Below are 24,194 nucleotides of genomic sequence, written 5' to 3' on the forward strand. Positions count from 1 at the left end.
CTGGGGTGGGGGAGGGGTGTACAGTGTCTGCTCCCAGAATCCTCTGCTCCGGGGTGGGGGAGGTGTACACAGTGTCTGCTCCCAGAATCCTCTGCTCCGGGGTGGGGGAGGGGTGTACAGTGTCTGCTCCCAGAATCCTCTGCTCCGGGGTGGGGGAGGGGTACACAGTGTCTGCTCCCAGAATCCTCTGCTCCGGGGTGGGGGAGGGGTGTACAGTGTCTGCTCCCAGAATCCTCTGCTCCGGGGTGGGGGAGGGGTGTACAGTGTCTGCTCCCAGAATCCTCTGCTCCGGGGTGGGGGAGGGGTGTACAGTGTCTGCTCCCAGAATCCTCTGCTCCGGGGTGGGGGAGGGGTGTGCAGTGTCTGCTCTCAGTCATTGGACGTTGCTGAAGATTTCTTCCTTCTTTCTCCTTTTCTTCCAGGCAGCAGAAAGCGGCAGAGATGGAGGAGGGGACGGTTCGTATCCAGGAAGGTGAGTGGGGGTGGGGGTGGTCTCTGGTGTCATGCTATGTAGGCCTAGTCTGCGGGGTACAGGTCTGGCATAGATTAGTTATTGGGGTTCAGAGGGATTACGGGTACGCGGCCCTCCAGACTACCTCTGAACACACAACACATCCCACCTTGAAGCAGATGAGCTACAGCAGCAGAAGACCACACCGGGTGCCACTCCTACGGTATAAGGACACGGTTATAGTACAGGGGGTCAGTGTGGGGTCCCCTATGGTATAAGGACACGGTTATAGTACAGGGGTCGGTGTGGGGTCCCCTATGGTATAAGTACACGGTTATAGTACAGGGGGTCGGTGTGGAGCCCCCCATGGTATAAGGACACGGTTATAGTACAGGGGGTCGGTGTGGGGCCCCCCCATGGTATAAGGACACGGTTATAGTACAGGGGGTCGGTGTGGGGGGCCCCCCCATGGTATAAGGACACGGTTATAGTACAGGGGGTCGGTGTGGGGGCCCCCCATGGTATAAGGACAAGGTTATAGTACAGGGGGTCGGTGTGTGGGGGTCCCCCATGGTATAAGGACACGGTTATAGTACAGGGGGTCGGTGTGGGGCCCCCCCATGGTATAAGGACACGGTTATAGTACAGGGGGTCGGTGTGGGGGCCCCCCATGGTATAAGGACACGGTTATAGTACAGGGGGTCGGTGTGGGGCCCCCCCATGGTATAAGGACACGGTTATAGTACAGGGGGTCGGTGTGGGGCCCCCCCATGGTATAAGGACACGGTTATAGTACAGCGGGTCGGTGTGGGGCCCCCCCATGGTATAAGGACACGGTTATAGTACAGCGGGTCGGTGTGGGGCCCCCCCATGGTGTAATTACATGGTTATAGTACAGGGGGTCGGTGTGTGGGGGTCCCCCATGGTATAAGGACACGGTTATAGTACAGGGGGTCGGTGTGGGGGCCCCCCATGGTATAAGGACACGGTTATAGTACAGGGGGTCGGTGTGGGGGCCCCCATGGTATAAGGACACGGTTATAGTACAGGGGGTCGGTGTGGGGGCCCCCATGGTATAAGGACACGGTTATAGTACAGGGGGTCGGTGTGGGGGCCCCCCCATGGTATAAGGACACGGTTATAGTACAGGGGGTCGGTGTGGGGCCCCCCCATGGTATAAGGACACGGTTATAGTACAGGGGGTCGGTGTGGGGGGCCCCCCCATGGTATAAGGACACGGTTATAGTACAGGGGGTCGGTGTGGGGGCCCCCCATGGTATAAGGACAAGGTTATAGTACAGGGGGTCGGTGTGTGGGGGTCCCCCATGGTATAAGGACACGGTTATAGTACAGGGGGTCGGTGTGGGGCCCCCCCATGGTATAAGGACACGGTTATAGTACAGGGGGTCGGTGTGGGGGCCCCCCATGGTATAAGGACACGGTTATAGTACAGGGGGTCGGTGTGGGGCCCCCCCATGGTATAAGGACACGGTTATAGTACAGGGGGTCGGTGTGGGGCCCCCCCATGGTATAAGGACACGGTTATAGTACAGCGGGTCGGTGTGGGGCCCCCCCATGGTATAAGGACACGGTTATAGTACAGCGGGTCGGTGTGGGGCCCCCCCATGGTGTAATTACATGGTTATAGTACAGGGGGTCGGTGTGTGGGGGTCCCCCATGGTATAAGGACACGGTTATAGTACAGGGGGTCGGTGTGGGGGCCCCCCATGGTATAAGGACACGGTTATAGTACAGGGGGTCGGTGTGGGGGCCCCCATGGTATAAGGACACGGTTATAGTACAGGGGGTCGGTGTGGGGGCCCCCATGGTATAAGGACACGGTTATAGTACAGGGGGTCGGTGTGGGGGCCCCCCCATGGTATAAGGACACGGTTATAGTACAGGGGGTCGGTGTGGGGCCCCCCCATGGTATAAGGACACGGTTATAGTACAGGGGGTCGGTGTGGGGGGCCCCCCCATGGTATAAGGACACGGTTATAGTACAGGGGGTCGGTGTGGGGGCCCCCCATGGTATAAGGACAAGGTTATAGTACAGGGGGTCGGTGTGGGGCCCCCCCATGGTATAAGGACACGGTTATAGTACAGGGGTCGGTGTGGGGGCCCCCATGGTATAAGGACACGGTTATAGTACAGGGGGTCGGTGTGGGGGCCCCCCATGGTATAAGGACAAGGTTATAGTACAGGGGGTCGGTGTGGGGCCCCCCCATGGTATAAGGACACGGTTATAGTACAGCGGGTCGGTGTGGGGCCCCCCCATGGTGTAATTACATGGTTATAGTGCAGGGGGTCCCCTATGGTATAAGGACACGGTTATAGTACAGGGGGGCGGTGTGGGGGCCCCATGGTATAAGGACACGGTTATAGTACAGGGGGGCGGTGTGGGGTCCCCTATGGTATAAGGACACGGTTATAGTACAGGGGGTCGGTGTGGGGGCCCCCCCATGGTATAAGGACACGGTTATAGTACAGGGGGTCGGTGTGGGGCCCCCCCATGGTATAAGGACACGGTTATAGTACAGCGGGTCGGTGTGGGGCCCCCCCATGGTGTAATTACATGGTTATAGTGCAGGGGGTCCCCTATGGTATAAGGACACGGTTATAGTACAGGGGGGCGGTGTGGGGGCCCCATGGTATAAGGACACGGTTATAGTACAGGGGGGCGGTGTGGGGTCCCCTATGGTATAAGGACACGGTTATAGTACAGGGGGTCGGTGTGGGGTCCCCTATGGTATAAGGACACGGTTATAGTACAGGGGGGCGGTGTGGGGTCCCCCATGGTATAAGGACACGGTTATAGTACAGGGGGTCGGTGTGTGGAGCCCCCATAGTATAAGGACACGGTTATAGTACAGGGGGTCGGTGTGGGGCCCCCCATGGTATAAGGACACAGTACAGGGGCCCCATGGGGTTCTTTCTGATGTCTGCATTTGTTTCTCACAAGGAGCAGTGGCGACAGGTGAAGACCCCACTAGCGTTGCCATAGCCAGTATCCAATCAGCTGCCACGTTCTCGGATCCCGCTGTGAAGTATGTATTCCGCGCAGACAGCGGAGGCACTCAGGTAGGTGGTTGGGTGATTGGGGTCCGTGGTGGTGGGTGGTCCCGGGGCTCTTATATATATACGGTATCTGTGGCAGGTGATGTACCGGGTCATCCAGGTGGCGGAGGGTCAGTTGGATGGACAGACGGAAGGATCCGGCGCTATTAGCGGCTTCCCGGCGGCGCAGTCCATGACGCAGGTACACTTTGTTATTTCTATGACCGGCCCGTGTATTCCTGTGTGAGAAGACTCCGATGGAAGCTGCTCTCTTCTCTACTCTCCAGGCTGTAATCCAAGGTGCGTTCACCAGTGATGAGGCGGCGGACACCGACACCTCCACCACCGAGACGCACTACACCTACTTCCCCACCACGGCGGTAGCGGACACCAGCACAACGGTGGGCACAGGAGCCACGGCCACCACGGTGGTGACAACGCAGAACAGCGAGGCTCTGCTGGGACAAGCCGCCTCCACAGGTCCTGACATCACCAGGCCCCTCCCCCCAATGAGGTCACCCCATGTCCATCACTAACCCCTCCCCCATCTCTTCCACAGGTCAGTTCTTTGTCATGATGTCTCCTCAGGAGGTCCTCCAGGGAGGTGCCCAGCGCTCCATCGCCCCTAGAACCCATCCCTACTCACCGTAAGTTCCCCTCCCCCACCCATTCCTCTACTGGTGATCACTGAGAGGTGTGGCTCTCTGATCTAATGTGTCTCCTCCCCACCAGGAAATCCGATGGTCCACGCACCACGCGGGATGAGAAGAGGAGAGCTCAGCACAATGAAGGTACGGGGGATGGGAACCGATGCCAATAACACCCTCAGCCTGGCCAGGGGCGGCTTCTGTACAAAGTCTTAGGGGCTCTTATTACCAATGGGGGCGGGTTTGCTTTATTCCACCTGCGGGGCTCTCCCTTCGCCTCCCTCGCCGGTGATCTCCCTTCGCCGGTGATCTCCCTTCGCCCCTCTGTGGCCTCCCTCGCCGGTGATCTACCTTCGCGCCCCCCCCCCCCGTGGCCTCCCTCGCCGGTGATCTCCCTTGGCCCCCCCCGTGGCCTCCCTTGCCGGTGATCTCCCTTCCCCCCGCCCCCCCGTGGCCTCCCTTGCCGGTGATCTCCCTTCCCCCCGCCCCCCCGTGGCCTCCCTTGCCGGTGATCTGCCTCCCCCCGCCCCCCCGTGGCCTCCCTTGCCGGTGATCTCCCTTCCCTCCGCCCCCCCCGTGGCCTCCCTTGCCGGTGATCTCCCTTCCCCCCGCCCCCCCGTGGCCTCCCTTGCCGGTGATCTCCCTTCCCCCCGCCCCCCCGTGGCCTCCCTTGCCGGTGATCTGCCTCCCCCCGCCCCCCCGTGGCCTCCCTTGCCGGTGATCTCCCTTCCCTCCGCCCCCCCCGTGGCCTCCCTTGCCGGTGATCTGCCTCCCCCCGCGGCCTCCCTCGTCTGTGATCTCCCTTCGCCCGTCGCCCCCCCCCCCCCCCCCTCCCGTGGCCTCCCTCGCCGGTGATCTCCCTTCGTCCCCCCTGTGGCCTCCCTTGCTGGTGATCAGCTGTTTCCTTTTTGTACTCCTCTCCCTCTGTTATCCAGTCACACTCTTGCAGTCATATGATTGGTTGTAGAGGGAGCACAGACAGTCTTGTGACAGATTGATAAGTGAGCTCAGTGTCTGTGGATTGCATTTCATTGCTGACTTCTGTCTTATTAGTGGAACGTCGCCGGAGGGACAAGATCAATAACTGGATCGTTCAGCTTTCCAAGATCATCCCTGATTGTTCAATGGAGAGCACCAAGTCTGGGCAGGTATGGAGGAGATGAGCATAGATCACCAAGTCTGGGCAGGTATGGAGGAGATGAGCATTGATCACCAAGTCTGGGCAGGTGTGGAGGAGATGAGGATAGATCACCAAGTCTGGGCAGGTATGGAGGAGATGAGCATAGATCACCAAGTCTGGGCAGGTATGGAGGAGATGAGCATTGATCACCAAGTCTGGGCAGGTGTGGAGGAGATGAGCATAGATCACCAAGTCTGGGCAGGTATGGAGGAGATGAGCATAGATCACCAAGTCTGGGCAGGTATGGAGGAGATGAGCATTGATCACCAAGTCTGGGCAGGTGTGGAGGAGATGAGAATAGATCACCAAGTCTGGGCAGGTATGGAGGAGATGAGCATAGATCACCAAGTCTGGGCAGGTATGGAGGAGATGAGCATAGATCACCAAGTCTGGGCAAGTATGGAGGAGATGAGCATAGATCACCTCTGATCACCAAGTCTGGGCAGGTATGGAGGAGATGAGGATAGATCACCTCTGAGCACCAAGTCTGGGCAGGTATGGAGGAGATGAGGATAGATCATCAAGTCTGGGCAGGTATGGAGGAGATGAGGATAGATCACCAATTCTGGTGCGTCCTGTGTGACTGACCCCTCTGGGTATGTATAAAGATTGGGACCTGTGTGACTGACCCCTCTGGGTATGTATAAAGATTGGGCCCTGTGTGACTGACCCCTCTGGGTATGTGTAAAGATTGGGCCTTGTGTGACTGACCCCTCTGGGTATGTATAAAGATTGGGCCTTGTGTGACTGACCCCTCTGGGTATGTATAAAGATTGGGCCCTGTGTGACTGACCCCTCTGGGTATGTATAAAGATTGGGCCCTGTGTGACTGACCCCTCTGGGTATGTGTAAAGATTGGGCCCTGTGTGACTGACCCCTCTGGGTATGTATAAAGATTGGGCCCTGTGTGACTGACCCCTCTGGGTATGTATAAAGATTGGGCCCTGTGTGACTGACCCCTCTGGGTATGTGTAAAGATTGGGCCCTGTGTGACTGACCCCTCTGGGTATGTATAAAGATTGGGCCCTGTGTGACTGACCCCTCTGGGTATGTATAAAGATTGGGCCCTGTGTGATTGACCCCTCTGGGTATGTATAAAGATTGGGCCCTGTGTGACTGACCCCTCTGGGTATGTATAAAGATTGGGCCCTGTGTGACTGACCCCTCTGGGTATGTATAAAGATTGGGCCCTGTGTGATTGACCCCTCTGGGTATGTATAAAGATTGGGCCCTGTGTGACTGACCCCTCTGGGTATGTATAAAGATTGGGCCCTGTGTGACTGACCCCTCTGGGTATGTATAAAGATTGGGCCCTGTGTGACTGACCCCTCTGGGTATGTATAAAGATTGGGCCCTGTGTGACTGACCCCTCTGGGTATGTATAAAGATTGGGCCCTGTGTGACTGACCCCTCTGGGTATGTATAAAGATTGGGCCCTGTGTGACTGACCCCTCTGGGTATGTATAAAGATTTGGCCCTGTGTGACTGACCCCTCTGGGTATGTATAAAGATTGGGACCTGTGTGACTGACCCCTCTGGGTATGTATAAAGATTGGGCCCTGTGTGACTGACCCCTCTGGGTATGTATAAAGATTGGGACCTGTGTGACTGACCCCTCTGGGTATGTATAAAGATTGGGACCTGTGTGACTGACCCCTCTGGGTATGTATAAAGATTGGGACCTGTGTGACTGACCCCTCTGGGTATGTATAAAGTTTGGGCCCTGTGTGACTGACCCCTCTGGGTATGTATAAAGATTGGGCCCTGTGTGACTGACCCCTCTGGGTATGTATAAAGATTGGGACCTGTGTGACTGACCCCTCTGGGTATGTATAAAGTTTGGGCCCTGTGTGACTGACCCCTCTGGGTATGTATAAAGATTGGGCCCTGTGTGACTGACCCCTCTGGGTATGTATAAAGATTGGGACCTGTGTGACTGACCCCTCTGGGTATGTATAAAGATTGGGCCCTGTGTGACTGACCCCTCTGGGTATGTATAAAGATTGGGACCTGTGTGACTGACCCCTCTGGGTATGTATAAAGATTGGGCCCTGTGTGACTGACCCCTCTCTCCTTGCAGAGTAAAGGAGGCATCCTATCGAAAGCCTGCGATTATATCCAGGAGCTGCGGCAGGGCAACATGCGTCTGGCTGAGGAACTGCAGACTTTGGAGCAGCTGCAGGTGGATAATGAACTCCTACGGCAGCAGGTGAGTGTCCGGTCAGAGGTAGGTATGAGGAGGAAGGTTACCCACCGCAGTCTGGTGTGAGGTGGCATCAGGGTGGCAGTGGGAATTGTCGAGGTGAATCTGGTGCGTGTCATGAGGGTGGGGTGGGCATCGGTGAATGTAGATGTGTGAGTTTGACCCTTTGGTGGTGGTGGGTACATATGAGGTGAATCCTAACCTGCTTGCCCCTCCTTGGCGGAGGATGTGAAGAACCAGAACCACATCCTGTGGGCTCAGCTCCGGCATCATGGGGTGTGTGCGCGTGTGTAGACATGCGAGGGGCGGCCCCTTTTTGGTGGGGGGGGGGGCGAGGTAGGGGTGGCCCCTTTTTTGGTAAGGGGGGGGGGGGGGTGTAAATAAATGCGAGGTGGATCCTAACCTGCTTGTCCCTCCTAGGTGGAGGACCTGAAGAACAAGAACCACATCCTCCGGGCTCAGCTCCGGCATCACGGGGTGGAAATCATCATTAAGAACGATGCCCGCTGATGGCGGCTGCAGACATTAGATGGACAATGGACCAAGGACTCGCTCATCGCTCACACAGGATCCCCGCCATCTGCTTCCATTAGTGTGTCCCCCCTCCATGTATATATCCCGCTCAGCGCCATGTCTGGAGGGGTCGGGGAAGAGGACAATGATTGGTGGAAGACTGACTGCCCTCCCTGTGTGCCAACCGCACCCCACATTTCCTTTTTTATTGTGCTGTCCAGTCCTGGCTGCGCTTTATCTGCGGAGTGATCCGGCCGCCCAGAACTGGCATTTGTATTCTAACAGAACGGTGCACACCGCGTTTCGGTCCGGCCCCCTCCCCCCACCTGCACTCCTCGGACTTACAGCAATCCAAGGGCCCCCAAGCCGCTAGACTTCAGAGGGGGGGCCAATGGCTGCCAAGCTCCTCCCCTTGGAGCAGAGGGAGTCCAATGGCTGCCAAGCCCCTCCCCCTTGGATCAGGAGGTCCAATGGCTGCCAAGCTCCTTCCTGTGGAGGGGGGTGTGGTCATGCTCTGTATGAATTGTTGGTTTGCTTCTTTAATTTTATTCCTGTAGAAGTTTTTAGTTTGGTTAGTTTTCAGTATCATTCAGGCAGAAGTCAGTCCCGATGGATCCAGTATATTCTGTACAAAGAGACGGACACAAGGAAAGAGACTGCTGACTTTTCCTGTTTATTGTATAAAAGCTCCACCATGAAATGTTTGTATACAGGAATGGGGGAGGGGATGCGGGTTCTAATATACAATATTGTACAGATGTCTCCACTAACAATGGAATATAAACTCTCAACCCACCGCGCCTTTCCGTGTGCAGTAATCTGGGGGGGAGGGGGTGTATATGTGCGTGCGTGTAAGTGTAATCTCTCGCTCTATAGAGGAGGCTGTTGTGTTAGATGATAATGTCACTCAATCTACGGGGACACTGGGGGAGTGGTCTAGGGGGCCACCTCTGTCTGGCCTATAGGAGTCGGTGTGCGGGGACACTGGGGGAGTGGTCTGGGGGTCCGCCTCTGTCTGGCCTATAGGAGTCGGTGTGCGGGGACACTGGGGGAGTGGTCTAGGGGGCCGCCTCTGTCTGGCCTATAGGAGTCGGTGTGCGGGGACACTGGGGGAGTGGTCTGGGGGTCCGCCTCTGTCTGGCCTATAGGAGTCGGTGTGCGGGGACACTGGGGGAGTGGTCTGGGGGTCCGCCTCTGTCTGGCCTATAGGAGTCGGTGTGCGGGGGACACTGGGGGAGTGGACTGGGGGTCCGCCTCTGTCTGGCCTATAGGAGTCGGTGTGCGGGGACACTGGGGGAGTGGTCTAGGGGTCCGCCTCTGTCTGGCCTATAGGAGTCGGTGTGCGGGGACACTGGGGGAGTGGTCTAGGGGGCCGCCTCTGTCTGGCCTATAGGAGTCGGTGTGCGGGGACACTGGGGGAGTGGTCTGGGGGTCCGCCTCTGTCTGGCCTATAGGAGTCGGTGTGCGGGGACACTGGGGGAGTGGTCTAGGGGGCCGCCTCTGTCTGGCCTATAGGAGTTGGTTTGCGGGGACACTGGGGGGCCGTCCCTCTATCTGGCCTATAGGAGTCGGTGTGCGGGGACACTGGGGGAGTGGTCTAGGGGGCCGCCTCTGTCTGGCCTATAGGAGTTGGTTTGCGGGGACACTGGGGGGCCATCCCTCTATCTGGCCTATAGGAGTCGGTGTGCGGGGACACTGGGGGAGTGGTCTGGGGGTCCGCCTATGTCTGGCCTATAGGAGTCGGTGTGCGGGGACACTGGGGGAGTGGTCTGGGGGTCCGCCTATGTCTGGCCTATAGGAGTCGGTGTGCGGGGACACTGGGGGAGTGGTCTGGGGGTCCGCCTCTGTCTGGCCTATAGGAGTCGGTGTGCGGGGACACTGGGGGAGTGGTCTAAGGGGCCGCCTCTGTCTGGCCTATAGGAGTCGGTGTGCGGGGACACTGGGGGAGTGGTCTAGGGGGCCGCCCCTCTGTCTGGCCTATAGGAGTCGGTGTGCGGGGACACTGGGGGAGTGGTCTAGGGGGCCGCCCCTCTGTCTGGCCTATAGGATTCGGTGTGCGGGGACACTGGGGGAGTGGTCTAGGGGGCCGCCCCTCTGTCTGGCCTATAGGAGTCGGTGTGCGGGGACACTGGGGGAGTGGTCTAGGGGGCCGCCCCTCTGTCTGGCCTATAGGATTCAGTCTACACTGGTGATGAAATACTGAATTGGTTGTTGAGGTTTCCTGGTTTGGAATCTCATTGAGGTCGAGCGGCTTCTGAGGCTCGGGTCACCCCGAGTCACATGACCTGTCAAATCCTATGAGAGATCCTACACAAGTCCCTCCGCCTTCAGAAAAGGTTCTTCTCCACTTTTGTGGGTGTGGTTTCAGCCCTCGTACCGCCTCCAAGTCGCAGGACAAAGTCTTACATCGCAGTCATGTGATCCGCGCCTGAGGAGGCGGCCTGCAAGCGGGGGATGTGTAATGTCCGGAGATTCCCTGTCTTCTCCCACCATTCATCGCTGTCTGCCCGCCGGTGGTCGCTGTCTGCCTGCGGCTTTTGCACATCAGGGGGGCAATAACTGTGTGCCAATGGGGGCGTCATATAGACCAATCCCTGTACCTGGGAGTGACCGGTCACTTGATCACCTTTTGAAAATGACACTGAAGAGTCCCGATACCATTCCCTGCTTTCCAGATCAGATGTTTGTAGCCGGACAGCGGCTCTAGGGAACAGTTTTTAAAGTGAATGGCACGTGTGCCATGCATGGGTTGGTAGGGGGGTTATGCGATATAAAGGAGTGAATGGCAGGTGTGCCACCTATGTGGGGGGGGGGGGGGAGGGGTGTATCCGGTATAAAGGAGTGAATGGTGGGTGTGCCACGTATGTGGGGGAGGGGTGCATCTGGTATAAAGGAGTGAATGGCGGGTGGTGCCATGTATGGGTCGATTGGGGGGGGGGATATCTGGTATAAGGAAGCGAATGGCAGGTGTGCCGTGTATAGGTTAGTGGGGGGGGAGCTGGTATAAAGGATGCATGGAGGATGTCTGTGTGTGTGTGTATGGCCTGGATATGGGCCAATGTACTCCTCGGTGGGACGTGTCTGTGTTGGAGTGAAATGCCAGAAGCTAGAGCCGTGGGAATGTTCTGGTGGACATGGGAATGATCTGGGGATGTTCTGGTGGACATGGGAATGATCTGGGAATGTTCTGGTGGAGATGGGAATGATCTGGGAATGTTCTGGTGGAGATGGGAATGTTCTGGTGGACATGGGAATGTTCTGGTGGACATGGGAATGTACTGGTGGACATGGGAATGTTCTGGTGGAGATGGGAATGTTCTGGTGGACATGGGAATGATCTGGAATGTTCTGGTGGAGATGGGAATGTTCTGGTGGAGATGGGAATGATCTGGGAATGTTCTGGTGGACATGGGAATGATCTGGAATGTTCTGGTGGACATGGGAATGATCTGGAATGTTCTGGTGGACATGGGAATGATCTGGGAATGTTCTAGTGTATGGGAATGTTCTGGTGGACATGGGAATGATCTGGGAATGTTCTGGTGGACATGGGAATGTTCTGGTGGACATGGGAATGTTCTGGTGGACATGGGAATGATCTGGGAATGTTCTGGTGGACATGGGAATGTTCTGGTGGACATGGGAATGTTCTGGTGGACATGGGAATGATCTGGGAATGTTCTAGTGTATGGGAATGTTCTGGTGGACATGGGAATGATCTGGGAATGTTCTGGTGGACATGGGAATGTTCTGGTGGACATGGGAATGTTCTGGGAATGTTCTAGTGTATGGGAATGTTCTGGTGGACATGGGAATGATCTGGGAATGTTCTGGTGGACATGGGAATGATCTGGGAATGTTCTAGTGTATGGGAATGATCTGGTGGCAGGAAAGGGCTCTGTGAAGTCCCATCTTCTGACCTTGGTGCAGACTCTGTGTTGTTGCCAGATTATCTGTTATGGTGCCTTATGCCCCGTACACACGACCGGACTTTTCGAGGGACTAGGTCCGACAGACTTTCAACGGAGTTCTGACGGACTTTCCAAATGAACTGACTTGGCCACACACAATCACACCAAAGTCCGACGGATTGGAACGTGATGACGTACGACTGGACTAGAATAAGGAAGTTCATAGCCAGTAGCCAATAGCTGCCCTTGCGTCTGTTTTTGTCCGTCGGACTAGCATACACACGAGCGGATTTCTCGGTAGGAACTGGGTCCGGCGGAGTTCCAGCGGAAAAATTTGAAACCTGTTCCATTTCTAGAGTCTGTCGGATTTTTAAAAATCTAAAGTCCGCTGCAGCCCACACACGATCGAATGGTCTGCCGGAATTGTTCCGTCGGACCTTTGATGTCGAAAAGTCCGCTCGTGTGTACGGGGCATTAGGATTTCGGAGGGCAGGTGTCATACCAGGAATCCTGAGCTCACAGAGTAAAGTGATGATCGGTAGACAGGCGGTGGCACATCGCTTGTGTTATCTTCATCCTCTTCCTCGCTCTCTGTTATGGAATCGGTTCCAGAAGACAGTGAAGGGAAGGGGTTTCTGATGTCTGCTGTCTCCAGGACGGGTGAGAGTGAGATCTGGCTGCGCCGGACACTGTAGAGAATGTGGGAAGAGGGCCATGCTGGGGGAATACGGGGCCTGGACACGGGTCGGGTTATTAGGCTGGGTACTGCCATATCAGGGCTTTTCATGGCATGAAGTCCTGCAGAGAGATTGTCCACCCTGTGTAGGAAGGAGGACAGAAAGGTTACAGTTAGTGGCTGTTAGCAACATGTCACCTCCAAATTCACACACCAAATACATTTCCTGGGGGGATGGGTTTACCTGGCGGGGTCATACAACTCGGCATCGCGCCACTTTCCCCGACTCTGTTGGTGAAGGTTCAGGACCAGAGCGAAGAGTGCCAGGAGGACCAGGCCCATGATAAGAGTGATGGTGATGGCTGCAAATATCCCCATTGTGCCAATTCCTCCTGCAACACAAGAGAGCTGTTGTCAGACAATCTCCATCCAATCGCTCAGAAAGCATTTCATTGTCACCCGCCATTCTGGAGATCGACCCTCCCTCACTTGTGTCATCAATTGCTATTTACAGGCGGGAATCCTGCTCAGAAGACTAGGCTGGATCTCTAGGATGTGTCTGCCACTGTGACAAGTGAGGGGTGGTGGATCTCCAGAACTTGATCCTGTCACTTTGACACAAGTGAGGGGTGGTGGATCTCTGGAGTCTGATCTTCCACCATTATGACACAAGTGGATGATGGTGGATCTCCAGAACTTGTTCCTGTCACTATGACACAAGTGAGGGATTGCTGGATCTCAAGATTGTGATCTGCCACTAGGATAGTGAAACCCTTAAAGGTGATCCTCTGTCAATATGATGCAATTGAGAGATGGTGGATCGCTAGCGTGTGATCCTTTGCTGCTATGACACAAGTGAGGGACAGTGGATCTACAGAATGTGATCCTATGTCACTATGACAACTGTGAGCCATGGTGGATATCCACCGTTCTGACACCTGCAAGAGATAGTGGATCTCCAAAATGTTATCTTTTGCCATTCTAGGATGGTTGATCTCTAGAATGTGAATCTGATCTTCCACTATGATATAAGAGGAATGCTGGATCTCTGAAAGGTGATCTGCCACTCTAACACAAATTAGATATGGAGGAGCTCCAGAATGTAATGTCACTACGATGTAGAGATTGCTGGATCTCTAGAAGGTAATCCTCTGTCACTATGACCTAAATGAATAATGATGGATCTCTGAAAGGTGATCTTCTGTCACTGACATGGATTAAGGATGGAGGATCTCCGGAAGGTGATCCTCTCACTATGACATAGATGAAGGGTCGTGGATCATAAAGGATGGAGTAAGATTCCAGCAGTCATCAGATCACCAATCATCACCTTACCAGCCATTAAGAAGAGCGGAATCTCTGACATGATAAAGCAAAGCCCCGCCTCTACCAAGATGGCTCCTCCATACAGAGACAGGTTAGAACAAGGCATGGGGAGTCAGAGACCACAGACAGGACTACTGACCGGTCCTCTTCACGGCTTCCACAGGACATTGAATATCTCACCCTCATATGTCAGTGTTCACTACATCACTTACCGGCATGAATATGGAGCTCTATGGCGCAGGACTGAGAACCCAGCTGATTGGTGGCCGTACAGCGATACAGACCGGATGTCCCCAGTGTGATGTTTGTCAGCGCGGCGGAACCTCTGGAATCTGCCGGAACAAGACTTCAGTCACCGGAATCTGTATCAGACTGCAGGTCCCCACATCAGACACTGCAGGGCAGTATTCACTACACCCTGTGCTATGACAACCCAACAGTGTTCACTATACCCTGTGCTGTGACACCCCAACAGTGTTCACTATACCCTGTGCTGTGACACCCCAACAGTAATAGTTGCATTGTAGGTGAGGTTGAAAAAAGACACTGGTGGGGTGATGATATATTGTGTGATTATATGTCAGTATTACATTGTATATCCTGTATGTTGCGGTAGTTCAGGTGATTATCTAATAGTTTCTTGGAATGATCGATGCCCCCCACTGAGACCACCGCCTGTGGAAGGGAATTCCACATCCTTGCCGCTCTTACAGTAAAGAACCCTCTATGTAGTTTTAGGATAAACCTCTTTTCTTCTAATTTTAATGAGTGGCCACAAGTCTTGTTAAACTCCCTTCTGCAGAAACATTTTCTCTCTATTGTGGGGTCACCAGTCCGGTATTTATATATTGTGGGGTCACCAGTCCGTTATTTATATATTGTGGGGTAACAAGTCCGGTATTTATATATTGTGGGGTAACAAGTCCGGTATTTATATAATGAAATCATATCCCCTCTCAAGCGTCTCTTCTCCAGAGAGAATAAGTTCAGAGCTCACAACCTTTCCTCATATCTAATATCCTCCAGACCCTTTATTAGCTTTGTTGCCCTTCTTTGTAGTCGCTCCATTTCCAGTACATCCTTCCTGAGGACTGGTGCCCAGAACTGGACAGTATACTCCAGGTGCGGCCGGACCAGAGTCTTGTAGAGGGGAGGATTATCGTTTTATCTCTGGAGTTGATCCCTTTTTAATGACAATATTCTGTTTGCTTTGTTAGCAGCAGCTTGTAATGCTGAGCCTATCATCTACTATGACCTCCAGGTCCTTCTCCATCCTACATCCCCCCAGTCTATAGATTGCATTCAGATCTTCTTGCAAGGTTTCCACATCCTGTGGAGAAGTTATTGCCCTGCTTAGCTTAGTATCGTCCGCAACTACAGAGATTGAGCTGTTTCCCCCATCCCCATCCTCCAAGTCGTCTATGAACAAATTAAATAGGATTGGTCCCAGCACAGAACCCTGGGGGACCCCACTACCCACCCCGACCATTCCGAGTACTCCCCATTTATCCCCACCCTCTGTAATCGCCTGTGTAGCCAGTTTTCAATCCATGTACTCACCCTATGGTCCATGCCAACGGACCTTATTTTATACAGTAAACATTTATGGGGAACTGTGTCAAATGCTTTTGCAAAATCCAGATACATCACGTCTACAGGCCTTCCTTTATCTAGATACACCACGTCTACGGGCCTTCCTTTATCTAGATACACCACGTCTACGGACCTTCCTTTATCCAGATACACCACTTCTATGGGCCTTCCTTTATCCAGATACACCACGTCTACGGGCCTTCCTTTATCTAGATACACCACGTCTACGGGCCTTCCTTTATCTAGATACACCACATCTACGGGCCTTCCTTTATCTAGATACACCACGTCTACGAGCCTTCCTTTATCTAGATACACCACGTCTACGGGCCTTTCTTTATCTACATACACCACGTCTACGGGCCTTCCTTTATCTAGATACACCACGTCTACGGACCTTCCTTTATCTAGATACACCACATCTACGGGCCTTCCTTTATCTAGATACACCACGTCTACGGGCCTTCCTTTATCCAGATACACCACGTCTACGGGCCTTCCTTTATCCAGATACACCACGTCTACGGGCCTTCCTTTATCCAGATACACCACGTCTACGGGCCTTCCTTTATCTAGATATACCACGTCTACGAGCCTTCCTTTATCTAGATACACCACATCTATGGGCCTTCCTTTATCTAGATATACCACGTCTACGAGCCTTCCTTTATCTAGATACACCACATCTACAGGCCTTCCTTTATCTAGATACACCACGTCTACGGGCCTTCCTTTATCTAGATACACCACGTCTACGGACCTTCCTTTATCCAGATACACCACTTCTATGGGCCTTCCTTTATCCAGATACACCACGTCTACGGGCCTTCCTTTATCTAGATACACCACATCTACGGGCCTTCCTTTATCTAGATACACCACGTCTACGGGCCTTCCTTTATCCAGATACACCACGTCTACGGGCCTTCCTTTATCCAGATACACCACGTCTACGGGCCTTCCTTTATCTAGATACACCACGTCTACGGGCCTTCCTTTATCTAGATATACCACGTCTACGAGCCTTCCTTTATCTAGATACACCACATCTATGGGCCTTCCTTTATCTAGATATACCACGTCTACGAGCCTTCCTTTATCTAGATACACCACATCTACAGGCCTTCCTTTATCTAGATACACCACGTCTACGGGCCTTCCTTTATCTAGATACACCACGTCTACGGACCTTCCTTTATCCAGATACACCACTTCTATGGGCCTTCCTTTATCCAGATACACCACGTCTACGGGCCTTCCTTTATCTAGATACACCACATCTACGGGCCTTCCTTTATCCAGATACACCACGTCTACGGGCCTTCCTTTATCTAGATACACCACGTCTACGGGCCTTCCTTTATCCAGATACACCACGTCTACGGGCCTTCCTTTATCCAGATACACCACGTCTACGGGCCTTCCTTTATCCAGATACACCACTTCTATGGGGCTTCCTTTATCCAGATACACCACGTCTACGGGCCTTCCTTTATCTAGATACACCATGTCTACGGGCCTTCCTTTATCTAGATATACCACGTCTACGAGCCTTCCTTTATCTAGATATACCACGTCTACGGGCCTTCCTTTTCCTAGATATACCACTTCTACGGGCCTTCCTTTATCTAGATACACCACGTCTACGGGCCTTCCTTTATCTAGATACACCACGTCTACGGGCCTTCCTTTATCTAGATACACCACATCTACGGACCTTCCTTTATCTAGATACACCACATCTACGGGCCTTCCTTTATCCAGATACACCACGTCTACGGACCTTCCTTTATCTAGATACACCACGTCTATTGGCCTTCCTTTATCTAGATGGCACCTCATCTCCTCATAGAAGGTTAGTAGATTGGTTTGGCAAGAACAATTCTTCATGAATCCATGCTAAATACTGCTAATGATACCGTTCTCATTACTAAAATCTTGTATATAGTCCCTTATCATCCCCTCCAAGAGTTTACATACTATTGATGTTGGGCTAACTGGTCTGTAATTCCCAGGGATGTATTTTGGACCCTTTTTTAAATATTGGTGCTACATTGGCTTTTCTCCATTCAGCTGGTACCATTCCAGTCAGTAGACTGTCAGTAAAAATTAGGAACAATGGTCTGGCAATTACCTGACTGAGTTCCCTAAGTACCCTCGGGTGCAAGCCATCTGGTCCCGGTGATTTATTAATGTTAAGTTTCCTGAGTCTAATTGTAATTCTGTCCTCTGTTAACCATCTCCCCCTCCTTTGTAACCAGATGTCTTTCATCATTCTTTATGGGGCCAATATGGTCTGTCCTCCCTTTTTTACTGTTTACATACTTAAAAAAATTTCTTGGGATTTTTTTTTGCTCTCCTCTGCTATGTGTCTTTCATGTTCTATCTTAGCCGTCCTTATTGCACCCTTACATTTCTTGTTGCATTCTTTGTAAAGTCTGAATGCTGAAGATGATCCCTCAAGCTTGTATTTTTTGAAGGCCTTCTCCTTTAGCTTTTATGTGCATTTTCACATTGGAGTTAAGCCATCCAGGACTTTTGTTCGCTCTTTTAAATTTATTACCCAATGGGATGCATTGCTTAATGCCCTTATTAAAAATGCTCTTAAACAAACCCAGCTCTCTTCCGTGTTATTTGTATTCACTACATAATGCCATCTATGACACCCTGGCAGTGTTCACAGGCAGCAGCATAAGTGATTGACGTGATCAGTGACTATGAAATTGGCTGTGGTCCTCGGTTGTTGTCATAGGCCAGGAACAATCCAATCAGAACAGCCCAAAATCTTCCCCCTGACATTGCACTGCATTATGGGAAGAGGATGCTGCCCCCTGCAGTACATTCCAGGGCTCCAAATGTCAAGTCCTGAGCTACTAGCCCGGTCTTAAGAGTTACTCGCCATCAGTTGCCACACCCAACCCTATCCTGCCCTGCCCCCCTCCCTAATTCCACCCCTAAACACACATTCATAAATTGTCTCATGAAATGACATTGTTAAATGTTTTATGCAGAATTAAGGTACAAAAATAAATATTAACAACAAATTTATCGGTGCCCATCAATGCAGCCTCATCGGTGCCCATCAATGCAGCCTCATCGGTGCCCATCAATGCAGCCTAGCAGTGCCCATCAGCGCAGCCTAGCAGTGCAGCCTCACCAGTGTTCATCAATGCAGCCTCGTCGGTGACTATCAATACAGCCTATCAGTGCTCATCAATGCAGTCTCATCAGTGCCCATCAATGCAGCCTCACCAGTGTTCATCAATGCAGCCTCGTTGGTGACTATCAATACAGCCTATCAGTGCTCATCAATGCAGTCTCATCAGTGCCCATCAATGCAGCCTATCAGTGCCTATCCGTACACTTCAGTGCAGTCTCATCAGTGCCCATCAGTGCAGCCTCATCAATGCAGCCTATCAGTGCTCATCAATGCAGCCTCATCAGTGCCCATCAAAACAGCCTAGCAGTGCCCATCAAAACAGCCTAGCAGTGCAACCTCATCAGTGTTCATTAATGCAGCCTCCTCGTGACTATCAATGCAGTCTCATCAGTGCAGCCTATCAGTGCCTATTAGTGCAGCTTATCACTGCATGGGGATCACAGGGAGGAATCTGGAGAAGTGCCGCCCGGATCACACAGAGAGGGGATCTCCAGCTGTAACAGAGCTTGGATCTGAAAAGCTGACCACTGTCAAAGTCCCGCCTCCTGGACCGCCTCCTATGATAGACATTTCACTACTTTCATTTCCTGGTATTGGACCAGTGTGCTGTCTATCATTGGAGCAGCTCCAGGAGGCGGGACTTTGACAGTGGTCAGCTTTTCAGATCCAAGCTGTGTCACAGAAGGAGTTCCCTCTCTATGATCCGGCTGGCTTTCCTCTTCCTCTCCTCTCCTTTCCCCACAGTTTCCTGGCCAATCACTGGGAGGAGACTTGACTCTGGTAAACCCCACCTGCTGGGGGCACCCATCCCCCTCTGATGCAGTCCACACTCGCCCTCAGCTTATTTCCACTCACCAAATACAAGCAGGTGAGTGGAAATTTTGAGGGGTGATCTATAGGACTACCTCTGATCTTTATCCCGGATACTCTGAGGATGCTTCCTGTTTTGATGTTGGCTTTGTAGGTGATGGACACCAGTGGTCATCCATTTTCGCTAATTATGGGAGAAGAGACAGAGCAGGATAGACAAAGCTCCTCCCCATATTGGGTCCATGGTTTGAGGCTCACCTTCCTGGCGGGTGATGAGTAGTTGACCATCGGGGGGGATTTTCTCCCATCTGAAGCGGGGAGCTGGAATCCCTTCCATCACTGAGCAGAAGAGGTGGATACTGCCCCCTTCCTGGCCATGGCCATCGCTGGAACAGTCAGGGATGGAAGGAGGGACTGCAAGAGAGAGAAGTCATGTGACCATTAGAGGAGGATGCTCTATGAAATGAGGACCACATCTAGCCAATACACACAATGCAGCTCCACTAGAGCAGGCCATTTTCTGACTTACCAAGCACAGTAAGCCCAACCAGGCCGATGTTGGGTGTTGCCCCGTCTGGTGGGTTGATGACGGTGCACTGGTAGGTGCCGGTGTCTGATACCCGCGTGTGATTGATGAAGATACTGGCGTCCTGGGTTGGCCGGAAGGCAAATTTTACTCTGCCCAAATATTCCGTCAGACTTTCCACAATCTGACCCTGTTCATACGCAATGACCTGCCGGAAGGAGCACACAGGAGCTTACAATCCTATCCCATAATCCTCTGAGAATAGCGAATAGATCCATCATGGTGGCATCACTGCTCTCCATGTCATCCAATCAGAGAATGCCTTGCATTCATTGAGAAAAATGTGAGGAATTCTGTGAATGGTGGCCATGTCAAAAGAACAACCCTTGTGCTTAACATGCAACAGGGCAGCCGCTCATCATGGAACCCGGAGAACAGCGAGGATCCATGTAGTAGCGATGGCTACCATGATCCTCTGCTCCCAGGGATCCCTCAAGTATGTAACATGCAGACTTCTATCGGACCAAGGTGGATCCCTCAGGTATGGAATATACAGACTTCTATCGGACCAAGGTGGATCCCTCAGGTATGGAATATACAGACTTCTATTGGTCCAAGGTGGATCCCTCAGGTATGGAACATACAGACTTCTATCGGACCAAGGTGGATCCCTCGGGTATGGAATATGTAGACTTCCAAGGTGGAATAACTCTGTAACTGGGAAAAAAAGACCGTGCCTGCCTACTAGCTTTGCAAATTCAACAGGTGTTTTTTGATGGCTCTACAGAAGGCTGGAATCTTAAAAGACGGTTATGTGTGTGGTTTTAATAGGTGTGCAGTTGCATTGTGTGTGAGGTTGTATTATAAGTGTGGGGATGTATTCTGTGTTTTATTGTATTGTGTGTGCGGCTGTATTATGTGTGTGGTTGTATTGTCTGTGCAACTGAAAAACAATTCAGATACACCACGTCTACGGGCCTTCCTTTATCTAGATACACCACGTCTACGGGCCTTCCTTTATCTAGATACACCACATCTACGGGCCTTCCTTTATCTAGATACACCACGTCTACGGGCCTTCCTTTATCTAGATACACCTCGTCTACGGACCTTCCTTTATCTAGATACACCACGTCTACGGGCCTTCCTTTATCTAGATACACCACGTCTACGGGCCTTCCTTTATCTAGATACACCACGTCTACAGACCTTCCTTTATCTAGATACACCACGTCTACGGGCCTTCCTTTATCTAGATACACCACGTCTACAGACCTTCCTTTATCTAGATACACCACGTCTACGGGCCTTCCTTTATCCAGATACACCACGTCTACGGGCCTTCCTTTATCTAGATACACCACGTCTACGGGCCTTCCTTTATCCAGATACACCACGTCTACGGGCCTTCCTTTATCTAGATACACCACGTCTACGGGCCTTCCTTTATCTAGATACACCACATCTACAGGCCTTCCTTTATCTAGATACATCACGTCTACGGGCCTTCCTTTATCTAGATACACCACGTCTACGGGCCTTCCTTTATCTAGATACATCACGTCTACAGGCCTTCCTTTATCCAGATACACAACATCTACGGACCTTCCTTTATCTAGATACACCACGTCTACGGGCCTTCCTTTATCTAGATACACCACGTCTACGGGCCTTCCTTTATCTAGATAGACCACGTCTATGGGCCTTCCTTTATCTAGATACACCACGTCTACGGGCCTTCCTTTATCTAGATACACCACGTCTACGGGCCTTCCTTTATCTAGATAGACCACGTCTATGGGCCTTCCTTTATCCAGATACACCACGTCTACGGGCCTTCCTTTATCCAGATACACCACGTCTACGGGCCTTCCTTTATCCAGATACACAACATCTACGGACCTTCCTTTATCTAGATACACCACGTCTACGGGCCTTCCTTTATCTAGATACACCACGTCTACGGGCCTTCCTTTATCTAGATACACCACGTCTACGGGCCTTCCTTTATCCAGATACACCACATCTACAGACCTTCCTTTATCCAGATACACCACATCTACAGACCTTCCTTTATCCAGATACACCACATCTACGGGCCTTCCTTTATCTAGATACACCACGTACACGGGCCTTGCTTTTATCTAGATACACCATGTCTACGGGTCTTCCTTTATCTAGATACACCACGTCTACGGGCCTTCCTTTATCTAGATACACCACGTCTACGGGCCTTCTTTTATCTAGATACACCACGTCTACGGGCCTTCCTTTATCTAGATACACCACGTCTACGGGCCTTCTTTTATCTAGATGGCAACTCACCTCCTCATAGAAGGTTAGTAGATTGGTTTGGCAAGAACGATTCTTCATGAATCCATGCTGATTACTGCTAATGAGATACCATCCTCACTACTAAAATCTTGTATATAGTCCCTTATCATCCCCTCCAAGAGTTTACATACTATTGATGTTAGGCTGACTGGTCTGTAATTCCCATGGATGTATTTTGGACCCTTTTTAAATATTGGAGCTACATTGGCTTTTCTCCAATCAGCTGGTACCATTCCAGTCAGTAGACTGTCCGTAAAAATTAGGAACAATGGTCTTGACTTTAGGGACTTAGGGAACTTGACTGAGTTCCCTAAGTACCCTCGGGTGCAAGCCATCTGGTCCCGTTGATTTATTAATGTTAAGTTTCCCAAGTCTAATTTTAATTCTGTCCTCTGTTAACCATGGAGGGGCTTCCTGTGATGTGTCCTGAGGATAAACACTGCAGTTTTGGTTACTGAAGCCCCCCCGATTCCCTCGTGAAGACTGAGGAGAAGAAACAATTCAATACCTTCACCATCTCCCCATCCTTTGTAACCAGATGTCTTTCATCATTCTTTATGGGGCCAATATGGTCTTTCTTCCTTTTTTACTCTTTACATACTTAAAGAATTTCTAGGGCTTTTTTTGCTCCCCTCCACTATGTGTTTTTCATGTTTTATCATAGCCGTCCTTATTGCACCCTTACGTTTCTTGTTGCATTCTTCGTAAAGTCTGAATGCTGATGATGATCCCTCAGCCTTGTATTTTTTGAAGAAATTCTCCTTTTATATGCATTTTTACATTGGAGTTAAGCCATTCAGGACTTTTGTTTGCGCTTTTAAATTTATTACCCAATGGGATGCATTGCTTAAGGCCCTTATTTAATATGCTCTTAAACAAACCCATCTCTCCTCCGTGTTTTTTGTATTCACTACATAATGCCAGCAATGACACCCCGGCAGTGTTCACAGGCAGCAGTATAAGTGATTGTCATGTGATCAGTGACTATAAAATTGGCTGTGGTCCTCAGTTGTCATAGGCCAGGAACAATCCAATCAGAACAGCCCGAAATCTTCCCCCTGACATTGCACTGCATTATGGGAAGAGGATGCTGCCCCCTGCTGTACATCCCAGGAGTTAAGCCATCCAGGACTTTTGTTCTCTCTTTTAAATTTATTACCCAATGGGAAACATTGGCTAATGCCCTTATTTAATATGCTCTTAAAGCAAATCCATCTCTCCTCCGTGTTCTTTGTTCATAACATTGTATCCCAATTTATGCCTTCTAGTAAGGGTCGTAGTTTAGGGAAGTTGGCTCTTTTGAAATTCGGTGTCTTTGTATTCCCCTTATATTTCCTATTTGTGTGATTTATACTGAAGCCAATTGACCTGTGATCGCTGTTCCCTAAATTGCCCCATATTTTCACATCCGTGATCAGATCTGTGTTGTTGGTAATCAGTAGATCCAGTAACGCTTTATTTCTAGTTGGTGCGTCTACCATCTGACCCATGAAATTGTCCTGCAAGACATTTAGGAACTGGCGAGCCTTAGATGAAGGTGCGGTTTCCTCCGCCCCAGTCTATGTCTGGATAATTAGAACCCTCCATTATGATAACACTTCCCATCCCTGCTGCTAATCCAACTTGTGATAGGAGGTCCGTCTCCCCCTCCCCCCTCAGGTTAGGGAACCTATAGAATACTCCCAGTATTATTTTCCCCTTAGCATTATTAGTATTATTATTAGTAGTATTATTTTCCCTTTGGAGCTCTACCCATAAGGATTCCACCTCCTATCTAGATCCCTTAGTGATGTCATCTCTCACATTC

At 51.5% G+C, this 24,194-nt stretch overlaps 2 protein-coding genes across 3 annotated transcripts in view; one reads left to right on the forward strand and one right to left on the reverse strand.

The window, feature by feature from the left end:
- The window catches only part of USF1 (upstream transcription factor 1), a 22,535-nt gene extending 13,688 nt beyond the window's left edge, over positions 1-8,847 (forward strand). Inside the window, exons 3-11 of one of the 2 annotated variants that reach the window (XM_077463787.1) lie at positions 423-472; positions 3,414-3,532; positions 3,609-3,710; positions 3,796-3,988; positions 4,068-4,155; positions 4,241-4,299; positions 5,209-5,303; positions 7,416-7,544; positions 7,959-8,847. In XM_077463787.1, coding sequence (XP_077319913.1) covers positions 423-472; positions 3,414-3,532; positions 3,609-3,710; positions 3,796-3,988; positions 4,068-4,155; positions 4,241-4,299; positions 5,209-5,303; positions 7,416-7,544; positions 7,959-8,048 — 925 coding nt within the window. In that variant the 3' untranslated portion in view covers positions 8,049-8,847. The remainder of the gene's footprint in view (positions 1-422; positions 473-3,413; positions 3,533-3,608; positions 3,711-3,795; positions 3,989-4,067; positions 4,156-4,240; positions 4,300-5,208; positions 5,304-7,415; positions 7,545-7,958) is intronic. The other variant, XM_077463788.1, reaches the window with a different exon arrangement.
- The window catches only part of LOC143942476 (immunoglobulin superfamily member 11-like), a 24,188-nt gene continuing 8,699 nt past the window's right edge, over positions 8,706-24,194 (reverse strand). Inside the window, exons 3-7 of the mRNA XM_077463786.1 lie at positions 20,057-20,261; positions 19,786-19,941; positions 14,177-14,296; positions 12,883-13,030; positions 8,706-12,780 (exon numbers count right to left, since the gene is read on the reverse strand). Of these exons, the coding sequence (XP_077319912.1) occupies positions 12,459-12,780; positions 12,883-13,030; positions 14,177-14,296; positions 19,786-19,941; positions 20,057-20,261 (951 nt within the window). The 3' untranslated portion in view covers positions 8,706-12,458. The remainder of the gene's footprint in view (positions 12,781-12,882; positions 13,031-14,176; positions 14,297-19,785; positions 19,942-20,056; positions 20,262-24,194) is intronic.

Source organism: Lithobates pipiens, unplaced genomic scaffold (genome assembly GCF_037356315.1).
Source record: "Lithobates pipiens isolate NorthernLeopardFrog02 unplaced genomic scaffold, aLitPip1_a1.2 Scaffold_30, whole genome shotgun sequence".
Lineage (NCBI taxonomy): Eukaryota > Metazoa > Chordata > Amphibia > Anura > Ranidae > Lithobates > Lithobates pipiens.